General features: G+C 44.5%; 1 protein-coding gene across 1 annotated transcript in view; it reads right to left on the bottom strand.

The window, feature by feature from the left end:
* The window catches only part of RELN (reelin), a 479,257-nt gene extending 469,144 nt beyond the window's left edge, over positions 1-10,113 (bottom strand). The window contains exon 1 of the mRNA XM_055301120.1: positions 9,825-10,113. Coding sequence (XP_055157095.1) covers positions 9,825-10,113 — 289 coding nt within the window. The remainder of the gene's footprint in view (positions 1-9,824) is intronic.
* Positions 10,114-12,886: the final 2,773 nt, after the last annotated feature.

Here is a 12,886-nt window from a genome sequence, read left to right as displayed (position 1 = left end):
CATCAAAGGGGCCAAAAGTAATTCTATGCAAGGACCAGAGAAATTTAGAACTTGATACAAGAATTGTGACTGGGGTGCCTGGGTGGCTCAGTCGGTTAAGCACTGCCTTCAGCTCAAGTCATGATCCCAGGGTCCTGGGATGGGGCCCAGCATTAGCTCGCTGCTCAGTGGGGAGCCTGCTTCTCCCTGTCCCTCTGCTGCTCCCTCTCTTTGTTCTCTCTCTAATAAATAAATAAAATCTTAAAAAAAAAAAAGAATTGTGACCAGCCAAAAAAAGAATGTAAATTGGGTCATCTGGGAATTTAGAATAAATAATTATTTACCTGCACATAATAGGAACCTGACTAATTTTACTTAAGATACAAGAAATCCAGAAGAGGGCTGGGATAGTTGGTCAAAGGTACAAATAAAGACAAAGGCTCCTTCTTGAGGCAGCTGCATGGCTTGGTCAGTTAAGCATCCAATTCTTGATTTTGGCTCAAATCTGATCTCAGGGTTGTGAGATAGAGCCCCATGTTGGTCTCTGCACCGGGCATGGAGTCTGCTTAAGATTCTCTCCCTCTCCCTCTGCCCCTTCCCTACCATGTGTACATGCTCTTGCTCTATCTCTCTCTCTCAACATAAAAAATAAAGATCAAGGCTCCCCTAAATTCCTCGTACACTCTTACCATGTGACCATCACCCTCAAGGTCACAAGATGGTTGTACCACACCATGGCTAGAAGAACGTGGTAAGAGTAAAGCAAAAACCAACTATTTGCTAAGTCTTTCTAAATATCACCTTTATCGATTTTATCAATCATCTTTCTAAAGACCCTATTTGGTAGACTTCCAGTTCATCTTACTAAATTATATGGCAAGGGAGCCTTGGAGGTATTTTTAACTGGATGCATAGTTGTTCTCAACAAAATCAGTAAAGAAAGAGAGTTTCAGTAATGGCTATATAGACAACGATCAATGTATGTGACATCATGGGCACTATGGAGTCTAGGAACAGCAATCTTCCTCTGCTACTATCTGTGGAAGAAGAGGACAACCAGCTCAGTTGACATGAGTTGGCCAGAGAAGTTTTCCTAGATGCTGAAATCTGCCATTGTGATCATCTAACTTCATGCTCCCAAACAACCTGCTAATAGTCACTTGCCTAAAAACTTGGCTTAAAAAAAAAAAAAAAAAAAACTTTGCTTCAGTGGACAGCCAAAGCCTTTATCCTGACAATATTTTTTTTTTAATTGTAAGTGAAGTGACTTTCTACTTCACCACTTAACCACTTGTGGATCTAAGTTTCCTCTACCAGTCCCTGAGGACCTATTGAGCTCTGGGTTCACTATCAAAACCAATTTCTCTCAGTTTTAGATTGGCTTAAAATAGTTTTGTATTTTAAAAATATTTTACATTGGTTGTAGACATATATATTATAGGATTTGACAAAATACATTAAACTGATGTCAATATTTACTTATCTTGGCATATCTCCCAGACTACACTTAAATACACAAAGTTTGGTCAATATTATGACCACCAAATAAAGAAAAATACTCAATTTAGGAACAGGAAGGTTTAAGTTAGAAATGGGCCAAATTAATAAAAGTTTGGATTGTACTAGAACCATTCTCTTAATTCTAGGCAAGTCATATATTATTTTGGCTGGGAAGCACTTTCTGATCATACATATTGATGAGTTGATTTTTTTTTTTACTTTTATGACTCTCCTCAATAACCGAATTTCAAATTTCTCTTGAAATCTGCCACATATTGACAAGGCACAAAATCCAAGGGTAAATGGCTCCTAGTTGATATACAGCACTTTAAATACCCTTATCTAATGTTGGGTGATTGTACCAGATGTTAATCTACCATCTAAAATGCACCTATTGTGTGCCAGGTGCCTTATATGCATAATCTCACTTGATGATTGCAATCTTGAAATATGAATATAATTATTTCTGTATTACGATCAGAAAACTAAGACTTGATAGGTAACCTGCTGAAGGCATACAACTAATAAGCGGCAGAGAAAGGACACAAATGCAGGTCTCTCTGCTGCCAAAGCTTGAACTCTTGCCACTGTATACAAACATGCCTATACCTCCCTGGATTATTCTTTTTTAGTGTAATAATTCTGAACTCTCAGCCAACGTATCGTTGAATGGCACAAAACAATAAAATAGATCTTGCTCAAGAAAGACCATGGTACTTACCCCAGAGCAACACATCTCCAATCTAGTGTTTGTTTTATACCAAGGCCCCCACCCCACTTTTTAACCTATGTGCCAGCAACCAGATAAGATGGCATCTTTATTTCATACCTACACAACTGCAGTTATGAGCCTTGGCAGTGAGACCAGCAAGTAAAAGAGACGACTTGAGGTGGTTGAGGTGATGATAGAGAAAGTCCTTCATCAGTTTACTACAAGAGATTCTTTGCATTCAAGCATTCAGATGTATCCAGATAGAGCTGTCTTTTAGATTCAAGCCAATTGTGCATGCAGTTTTCTAAATAATGTAAATTCCCCTCCCAATGTGTACAAATGCTTCTGTGCATAAACTTCAGAATCTGCAGTCTGACCAAATAAGGGGCAGTGGAGAAAGTGGCCAACTCAGGATCAAACTGCTACAGACCAGAAAGTTTTTCTGAAACACTTTACAGTGGAGGAGGAAGGGCCTGCTTTTCTTTTAGGAGTAATTAACCCAGATTTTTTTTTTTGAAGGGCAAATGCATGTCACAGAAACATAATATTAAGTTTTTTAAGAGAATAATATAAAAGTCTACCCATCCGCTTCTATGATTTCAGATACCCAATGAGTACAATAATTGATATAAATCTACTGATATTTTTCATGTTACAGACAATGGAGTGAAAAATTGAGATGGTGACAGAAAATCTGAAAGGAAGAAGGAAAAGAGAAAAAAGAGAAAGAACAGAACACACAAGAGAAGAGAGTTGTAAAGCAGGGAAAGCAAAGACCTGCAACACGGTAGGAGGAGGAGGAAAGAGGATGAGAAAATTTAGCGGGAAGAAGAAAGGGACCAAGGGGGACAGAGCAGGTGAGATACAGATGGAAGGAGAGCAGGCTTAGCAGGAAAGGCAGAAAAAGTCAATTTCTGTGGTGAATGTAGCAGTGACTGGTCAACTATGCTCATGGCCCCATGTTACTTGGTGTGTGGGGACCAGCATACATCAATGGCAAACACTAATGGGTTCTTCTCTAGTTGCAAAGAATCTTTTAATAAATAAAATTTAATTTATTCTGCTTTCCAAATAAAGTTTTTTCCTCCTAAGGATAGTTTTATTATTCGAAGATAATTTAGTGTCAAAAGATAAGCTGGGTTTCAGTGTTTACTCTGGAACATCAGAGTTCCTATAACTACTTCTTTGCAGCATTCAAAAGCTACCTAATTACCTTCACTTTGCTTTTTGAGTGATTAGAGCTGCCTTAAGCCACAAATCGACATCTGTACATTTGTACTGATCCTTCCACACATCCCCCCATCTCCTGCTATATTGGTTCCTACATGGGATTGAATAAAGAAGGAAAAAATATGTATAGTTTTAGCAAAGCACATCTTAGAAATAATTGCTAAACCCATAGGCACAGCATTCAATCCTTCAGAAGCTCTCTTCCCTTCATCGAGATGGGCATGAGTATCATTGAGATACCGTGGTGAAAATCACTCTCTGAGCTATACATCTGAAACCAAAGTAAAATCACCTCATGGGGAATTACTGGACAGCCAAGAATCATTTTTTTAAAAAATACACCATTCCTGAATTTGGACAGTCATTAAGAAATCTTCACATTTGAAAACTCAATTTCTGAAAATATGTTTTTAATACCTTTTGCTTAAGACTGAAATTATGCAGTTTGGTTATTTAATAAATGACTCTAAATAATCAGTGGGATGGATTAATCAAACGTTTCTTGAAACCAAAATATTTAGATAAATGAGTTTCTCTTTTTATATGTGTTTATGTCATTCCTCAGACGAAGCCCAAACCATTTCTCTTTGTTGATAATGAACCTGCCATTCTAACAGAGTGCATTCCACCTTCCTTCTCTTCCTGACAGAGTATAGGGCCATCCATTTTTGCTATTTTTATATTACACAAAGAACTTAAATTTTTTTGAACTTTATATTTTGTGTGAGTATACAATTTTTAAAATGCCAACGTTCAAAAAGTACTGATTTCTCTATTTATGCTTTTCAAATGTAAAGGTTATTTGAAATACTAAGGAACCATCTGTTAACATTAAAGACATAGTGAGTGCCATTTGAAATAATCAAAAGAACAATTATGGCTTAATATGCAACACATTCTAAATAATTGATAATGTAAGGTTCCCAGGTCATTCTATAAAGTTGATCAATTCCAGGGAGGAAAAAATAAATCAAAAAGGCTTTCAGATCTATTCTTTTGAATGAACTAATTTATTAAAAATTTTCTTTTTTTTTTTTTAAGACCTGAGATCATGAGCCATATACTCTACTGACTGAGCCACCCAGGCACCCCTAATTTGGAAAAAAAATCTCAAAGTCAATTGTATGGGCTTTAAAATCTTGTTACAATACCTATCACCTACTTTTTAAAGGTGAAAAGAAAAATCTATGGGAGTAAGTTCTGTCAAAAATGTATGATTACAATTATGCAACTTTATTTCATTAACATTTTTAATGAAAACAAAAATAACAGTTTAAAATAAAGATTCATAAAAATTGGAGGGTAATACTCTAATCAAATAATTTCTAGTAATGTACTGTGAGTAAAGTAAGAATATGTGCCTAAATGAGGTGTTTTCAATTATGAGTCTAAGACCCGATTTAAGTTTACAGTTGTAATCGAATCTCACAAGGGAAATATATATTAAGGCAAGATTTATATGATTTAAGAAACAATTTGAACCACATCAGTAAAACATGTGTGAAATAAATTGTAGAGAGTGAGATGAAATATATAACAAGTAGAGCAAAATGCTTTAAAATGGTCAATTTTCACAGTCACATACAAGTAGGACACAGCTGCAGTTCACTTATAAATTGCATCTGACAAATTATCCTAAGAGTTTAAATGTGCTGATTCTGGAATCAGGAGACAGGTAAAGGGCAAATACCTACACACCTGATCAAACAATAGTTACCTTAGCAACATCAGATTACTTTAAATCAGATGATAAAATCATTTCTTTGAAAGGAATTTTATCTGGAGTATATCACCAAAAATTATGCCTGACATATATATCATTCCTATATTTGAAAGGTCACTACATTGCACTGCCTTCAAACAGTGATTTTTAAGTAGCAACCGATGATTCCAGAACACATGTATTAATAATAGTAATATCGGTGACTGTTATAACAAAGTGCTCTTTGTCCAATTGTCTTTTTTTTTGTAAATGCTGTTTTAGCAGTAGAAATTGATTTTCCCAATCACCCCACAACACAATTAAATAAATAATGGAATGGAAACATAGCATGCAAGACGTACAACAGTGCTACTGCGTTTACAAAATACAATACAATCCCCCTATTAGGCATTACACCATATCACTAATTCAGTTCTGCTTAAGACAATTTTTCCCTCAATATTTTAGAATATTTTTTCACTATAAGGGAACACTTCCTTTCACCTCACGCCCCCTTAATAAGAGGGACTCTAGCCTATTTCGGGACTCAGATAAATTGTGTTACCCAAGCTCAGACACTTTCCAGGCTTGGCTTTCATAGATGCTTTTTCTAATGTCTGACCTCTCCTCTCTGATGGTGACTGAGTAAAGCCAATCTTGTGAGCAGGTAGGTTCTTAATACATGATTTCAGGGATTTCTAAAAGTATTTCTATCCCAAAATATATTACCTGCCTGCTTGGTGATATTTAAAATTCTTACAAAGAAAAAGGAAAAATATTTTTCTACCAGTGTAATTAAGACTGTGGGAAAATTTAGTATTGATGAGTCATAGTCTCCACAAATCAGCTGGGGGAGGAAGTTGTAAACAAAAAAAAAAAAAAAAAAAGGATAGGTAGAAACCTGAGGTTGAGGGGGAGGAAAAGGGATTATCAAGGGAAGGGAAAGGTGCAGACATCAACTCGACCTTTGCATGTTTCACAATATTGCCCTGGTCCCTAGGAGAAGGAGCAGAGAATTGCCAGGCTTGGTTAGCAAGGAGAAATGGCCACCCGGCTAGACCAACTAGGTTTCTATTTCCTATCTGCCCATTATTCACAAACTTCTAAAAAAAAAATAAAATTAGGTTTGGTCCTGGAAATCATATTGTGGAAACTGACCATATTTTGGGATTTGTGCAAAAACAGTAAATCCTGGAAGGAAGGAAGGAAGGAAGGAAGGAAGGAAGGAAGGAAGGAAGGAAGGAAGGAAGGAAAGTAGGTTCATTTTGATCCTGAGACCTTTCCAATTCAACATGATATAGGCAAGATCTCTTTCTGCTGAGCTTCTACAATGTGGTATACGCATGCAAGGACACCACAGTTCACTGTGACTAATGATGCCATCTGAAGAAAGTCAGACAACAGAATTTAAAAGATGTAAGAAGATGAGGGTGCTCAGTCAGGTAAACATCTAACTCTTGATTTCAGCTCAAGTCATGAATTCAGGGTTGTGAGATTGAGCCCTGTGCCAGTCTCTGTGCTGGGCATGTAGCCTGCTTAAGATTCTCCCCCACCCCACTCTCACATGAATGAATGAATGAATGAATGAATGAATGAATGAATGAATGATATAAGCAGATGAAAACAGAGATAACAAGTGACATACTTTAAGAGATGAAAACTAGTAGAAGTAATCATGCACTGTTTATAGAGTTGCCCAAACTGCAAATACATAGGTAGACTACTTAATGTTGGAAATATGACAACTCTGTTAGACATGCAAGCTTCAAATTCTTTAGTATTATATTTTTGTTTTTCGAAAGATTTTTTTCTTTAAATTTTTATTTATTTATTTGAAAGAAAGAGAGAACATGGGGGGAGGGGCAGAAAGAAAGGGAGAAGCAGACTCTTCACCAAGCAGAGAGCCCAATGCTGCAGGGCTCCAAACCCAAGACCCCAGGATCATGACCTGAGCTGAAGGGAGACACTTAACCGACTGAAACACCAAGGCATCCCAAAAAATGTTCAATAAGATCTTTGCATAAAGATTGCACATACAGAGACCTGTAATTTTGAACCACTAGAGTGATTTCTATACTATCACTCTATACTAGAGTGATTTCTGCCTCTGCATTTCACATCCTGAGCTCAGTCACACAGCACCAGTCTCCGAGGGCAGCTGACATAGTAACTGTGGCAGCTGACCCACAGTAACGTCTGTGTTAGGGGCCCTTGTACACACCTCTTCCATCTCGATGCATTCTCTTAGGTAAAAAAGTGACAACCATCACCTCTACCCAAACACCATTCCTCCAAATGATGAGTTCGATGTAAATCATCAATAAGACTGATTTTTCCTGACATAATAGCTACCTTTAAAGATTGAGAAGGTTAGGAACAAAACCTGAAACTAATATTTTACAGATTTCTGAGCTTTAAAAAATTTTGAATGATCTGCTATTTTGGTCTCATATATGTTGAGCCAACCAGAAATGTATATTACGTTTTCCCCTCATCAGTTCAATTCCTAAAGATACTATATAATTTTAACCTTAATTTTTAAAAGTCTAAAAAAAAAGAGACACAAGGAAGCATCATTTCATCTTTAAACAATTATTCTACCTGTAGAACATTTTACAGGGAAAAACTCTTACTGAAGGCCTGAAGCTACAGGCAGTTTCAAATCTAAGTGTTTGGGACACCTGGGTGGCTCAGTGGTCGAGCATCTGCCTTGGCTCCGTCATGATCCCGAGTCCAGGGATCCAGTCTTGCATTGAGCTCCCCACAGGGAGCCTGCTTCTCCTTCTGCCTGTGTCTCTGCCTCTCTCTCTGGGTCTCTCATGAATAAATAAATAAAATCTTTTTAAAAATCTAAGTGTTTGATGTAACGGTTTAGCGCCTCCTTCAGCCTCAGGACGTGATCCTGGAGCCCCGCTATCAAGTCCCAGGTCAGGCTCCCTGTGTGGAGCCTGCTTCTCCCTCTTGTCTCTGCCTCTGTGTGTGTGTCTCATGAATAAATAAAATCTTTTTTAAAAAATATGACATTAATGATTCTCAAAGTTTATAATAATCTGAACTTCTTGAAGCTGCATAATAAAATTCCTCTACCTTTTCCGATGGCAGAAACGAGGTAGAAATTGAAGCTTCCCCCACAATGTGCAACTTGAAGTATTACACTTTTTTCTTACTCTCTAGCACTCATTCTTTTTCAGACTTAGGGATGTGATTATGGTCAGTCTCTGGCTGACTTCTATTTGCTAGCTTTAGAGCAAAAGCAAAGGCTATGTCATATTTTAGTATTTTTAAGTTTTCTATGCCAGCACCTTACAAAGGATGCGGAAAGCAGGGGGGGGGGAACCCCCAATAACAAAGCTTTGTATTATCACCATGGTCTTCCATCACTACCTGACAATCATACCTTTTAGCCCAGCTTTGGCTCACTTACCTACCACTCTCACTTAGAACTAATGACAGGCGAGCACCTCTGCTAAGGGTCACACCAAGCGACAGGCTCAATCAATCAGTCTTTGGGTTAGGTCTGGGTTGCCATCATATTGGCTGGTCTTTCCACTTAAAGATTCTCAAGGTATCAGAGAAAAATGCCAGAACATTCTTGGGAAGGGAGTGAGAGAAACGCTTTATTAAGGAAGGGACTCGTTACAGAAAATTAATTTTTCAAAGTCTAAAATTCCCCCTGAATCCGACTCCTACTTTACAGACAAGTCTGCCATCACGCACAAGAAAGTTGTAAGAGCACGATTTTAGACCTCTAGAAAGCATTTATTGACGTAAAACATTTTAAAGCAGACATGAAGGTCGTTTTTTTTTTTTCAGGAAAACAGAAAATTTAAGGACTCTTATCATTCGTACATGCATGTTTATGTGAAATGCCAGCTGCTCGGTGGATTATCTCCCGCTATGTCAATAATCGTTAGGAGCCTACAAGGCATCGAAACTACAACATGAGATCACTAGGCAATGGTCTCTATTTGGTTGGGTGCAGGTATTTTTGCCTTGAAATTCTAATCAAATAGTGCCTGTCACACCGTTAGAAGCACCACGGAGGCGCGATCTCCAGGAGTGCCAGGGGAAAATACAGAAAATGGACAATCTCTCATTTCCCCCGCATCCTCGATGTACTGGCTTAAAACAGTCAAAATACAGGCATCACATAAAATCGTATTTCTTGGAGCTATAGTAGACTTCCTCAGCGTCTGATTTTGATGAAGGACTCCGCAATGATCCTTTTTAAAAAAAGAAAGAAAGAAAGAAAGAAAGAAAAAGGCACGTTTACACCAACCATAAGGGGCTCGCAGCCCTCACCTGGAAATCAAAGCTGTGCAGATAAAAGACAAAGTCATCAATAAACAACACAGAGATCACTTTTGACAACAAGCAGCACGTTCAAAGTAAGAGGAATCTCTCTCTCTCTCTCTCTCCCCTTAAACCCGTGTGTTCGGGACGCGGCGGGGACGCGTCCGCTGTGGGGTCGGGCGGCGGGAACTTCGCGGCGGGGACGGGCGCGCCCCTCGGTCACCGGCCGGGGCCCGGCGCCAGGACAAAGGTCCGGCCGCCGAGCGCGGGGCCGCGGACCGGGGGGCGGAGGGCGCTGCCCCGGGTCGCCGCTGGGTCCGGCAACTTTGCGGCGCGGCGGCCGCGGAGCGCGGGGCGCGGGGCGCGGGGCCCGGGGCGCGGCGGGGAGGCGGCGCGGGCGCTACCTACCGTGGTACTCCTGCCCCGGCACGTAGTAGGTGGGGTTGCCCGCGAGGTGCAGGGAGATGAGCACCTCGCCCTGCTCCCCGTCCCCGGCCAGCTCCCCGTGGTGCGTGCACAGGAAGAAGAAGGGCGAGAAGCGCGGCGACGAGCGCGGCCAGGGGCCCGGCGCGGAGCCGCGGGAGCCCGGCGAGGAGCCCGGCGAGGAGCCCGGCGAGGAGCCCGCCGCGCGCGCCCTCAGCGTCGCCCCGAGCAGCAGCGCCACGAGCCACGTCCGCGCGGCCCAGCTGCGCTCCATGCCGCCGGCGGCCCCGCGGGGAGGGGCGGGCTCGGGGCGGCCCCGCCGGGAAGTTCCGCGCGAGGCCGCGGCCCGCAAACTTTCTGGCGGCCGCGGGGGAGCGGGCCCGGGCTGCGGGCGCCGGGAGCGCGTCGTCCGCCTCCGCCGTGCGCCTCCCTCCGCCTCCCTCCGCCGCCGCCGCCGCCGCCGCCGCCGCGCGACGCCCCTCGGCCGGGCCTGGGAAAGCGCCCGCCCCGCTCCGCACCTTCTTAAAGCCCCGGGCGCCCCGGCCCCCGCCCCGCCCCGCCCGCCGCCGCCGCCGCCACACGTGTCCCGGCCGCGCCCCCGCCCCGCGCGCCGCCCCTCGCGCGCCCGCCCGGCCCCCGCCGGCCCCCGCCCGCTCCGCCTCGCTCGCCGCGCGCACCTCGGGGCCCCGCCGCCCCCCGCCGCCCCCCGCCGCCGGCACCGGGAGGGGCGCTGTCGGGGCCCCCGCGGCGAGGGGCGAGGGGCGAGGGGCGGGGGGCGGGGGCCGAGCGGCGGCGGCCGGGCCCAGCCCGCCTCTTTGTCTGCGCCGCCCGCGCCCCGCGCCCCGCGCCCCTCGGGGCCCCGCGGCCTCGCTGCTGCCGGGGATGCTCCCCCGCCCGGCTGCCCCCGCCCGGTCCTCGGCAGCCGCCGCCGCCGCCGCCGCCGCCGCCGCCGCCGCCGCCGCAGCCCCGACCGCAGCCGCAGCCCGGCGGCCGGCGAGACCGAGCGGCAGCGGCCCAGGCAGCCCCGACAGGCGCTCGTCGCCGCGCACGGCCGCCGGCTTCCCCGCGCGCGGAGGACCTGCTGGTTCTTAAAGTCAGTGTTTATTTCCTTTAAATGTCAGCCGCGGCCCACGTCCCCGAAGTGGGGGAAGGGGAGCGCGTTCCGGGGACGCCGGGACCGCGGGGAAGCGATGGGAAGCCCTGGGGCCACCGGCGCGGCGGCAGGTGTCAGGCCAGGTGTCAGGGCTTGTCCCCGCCCACCCCTGCTAACCGCCCAGCCCAGAGACACCCGCACGGACGGAAATGACTAGATCGTAAAATTGGAAAGGATGGTGTCTTTGCCTATGGGGGGGGGGGGTGAAAGGCAGGGTCCAAGGGGGGACCTCCGCAGTCATTCCGTTGCACAAATAAGACCTTGCTTCTTCTTGGTCTTAGCCAGACCGAGCTCAGACAGGCAGGAAGGGCCCACCGCTAGCTGCCTTCTGTTCTCCCCCACTACGAGCCCGAGGGCCCAGCTGCTCTACATATATTTGATGTGATCATGGTCACCCCTCAGCTCCGTGCTGGGTGCAGGCTACATGGGCTGTAGGTAAATTACCACATGTTACAGGCACACCACCCCAGAGGCAAAAAAATGAAAAATAAAAATGACCCATTTCACAAGGGAAGAAACAGTCAGAAATGTTCGTTTGCCCAATATCAGTCACAAAGGCTGGATGCGAGACCGGCTGGCTGCGGGCCCTGCAAGGCTCTCACCCAGAAAGCCCTGCAACCATCGACAACCTTAGCTGGAAGGCCAACTACCACCACCCCCTGTTCACAGCAGGCAGCGTTGCCCCAAACAGAATTACAAGAAACTTACCCCACAGCTGGCATAACTGTTACCATATCTTCCCACCCCGTTATGTGCACATAACCTAAGACAAAACGAATCACTGCTAGAAAGAATCCAAACCGTTGCACGTTTTGAGCTGACACTTTCACATGTTTACTGTGTGCCAAAGTGCTATCCTAAACACTTCATACGTTAAACTCTTCTAATCCTCATAACAACTTTATGGGGAAAGTACTCTCAAGATCATCATTTTACGCGTTATGAACGTGAAGCACAGAGAGGTCAAGTAACTTGTCCAAGGTCACACAGCTGGTAAGTGAGAGAGCCATGACTTAACAAATCTGATTCCAGAGTCCCGGCACTTAACCAGCGCAAACCACTTCTAAGGAACGCATATTGGTATTGTTAGAGGGATGGGAAAAGAACAAGTCTTTACTTATATCAGATTACCTCATTTAATCCTTACATCACCCTGTGAAGTAGATATAATTATCCTCACTTTTCAGAAAAGAAAGCTAAGACTCATGGAAGTTAAGTGATTTGACAAGGGCCCTCACTAAGAAGAGGAGTCTGGGATCAAATCTGGCCATGCTTGTTGCCAAGGCTGCTGCTTTAAATAGTCTTTAGGGGCACCTGGGTGGCTCGTCCATTGAGCTTCTGACTCTTGGTTTTGGTTCATGTCATCATCTCATGGGTTGTGAGATCAAGCCCTGCATCAGGCTCTGGGTTCAGCAAGGAGTCTGCTTGAGATTCTCGCCCTCTGCCCCTCACCCCACTCGCACGGTCTCTCTCCTTCTCTCTAAAATAAATAAATACAATTTTCTAAAAAAGAAAAAATTGTCTTGAGGAAAAGCACCGATAATTGGTCCAGGACATAACTGGCACTTAATTCCCAGAAGGTTGCCAATTCCCAGAGGTCCCCCTCTTTCTATTCTGTAAGAGGTATTCTCTTGTACATCTCTCCAAGGCTTTCTTGGCATTCAATTGATGTAACCAAGTTCATTTTCCAACCTTCCCCTTTTATTTTTTTTAAGATTTTATTTATTTATTCATGAGAGACACACACAGAGAGAGAGAGAGAGAGAGAAAGGCAGAGACACAGGCAGAGGGAGAAGCAGGCTCCATGCAGGGAGCCCGACATGGGACTCGATCCCGGGGCTCCAGGATCAGGCCCTGGGCAGAAGGCAACGCTAAACTGCTGAGCCACCCGGGC

The sequence above is a fragment of the Nyctereutes procyonoides genome, unplaced genomic scaffold (genome assembly GCF_905146905.1).
Source record: "Nyctereutes procyonoides isolate TBG_1078 unplaced genomic scaffold, NYPRO_anot_genome, whole genome shotgun sequence".
NCBI classification, from domain to species: Eukaryota; Metazoa; Chordata; class Mammalia; order Carnivora; family Canidae; genus Nyctereutes; species Nyctereutes procyonoides.
The sequence above is the reverse complement of the archived record's forward strand: the minus strand, read 5'-3'. Positions and strand labels throughout refer to the sequence as shown.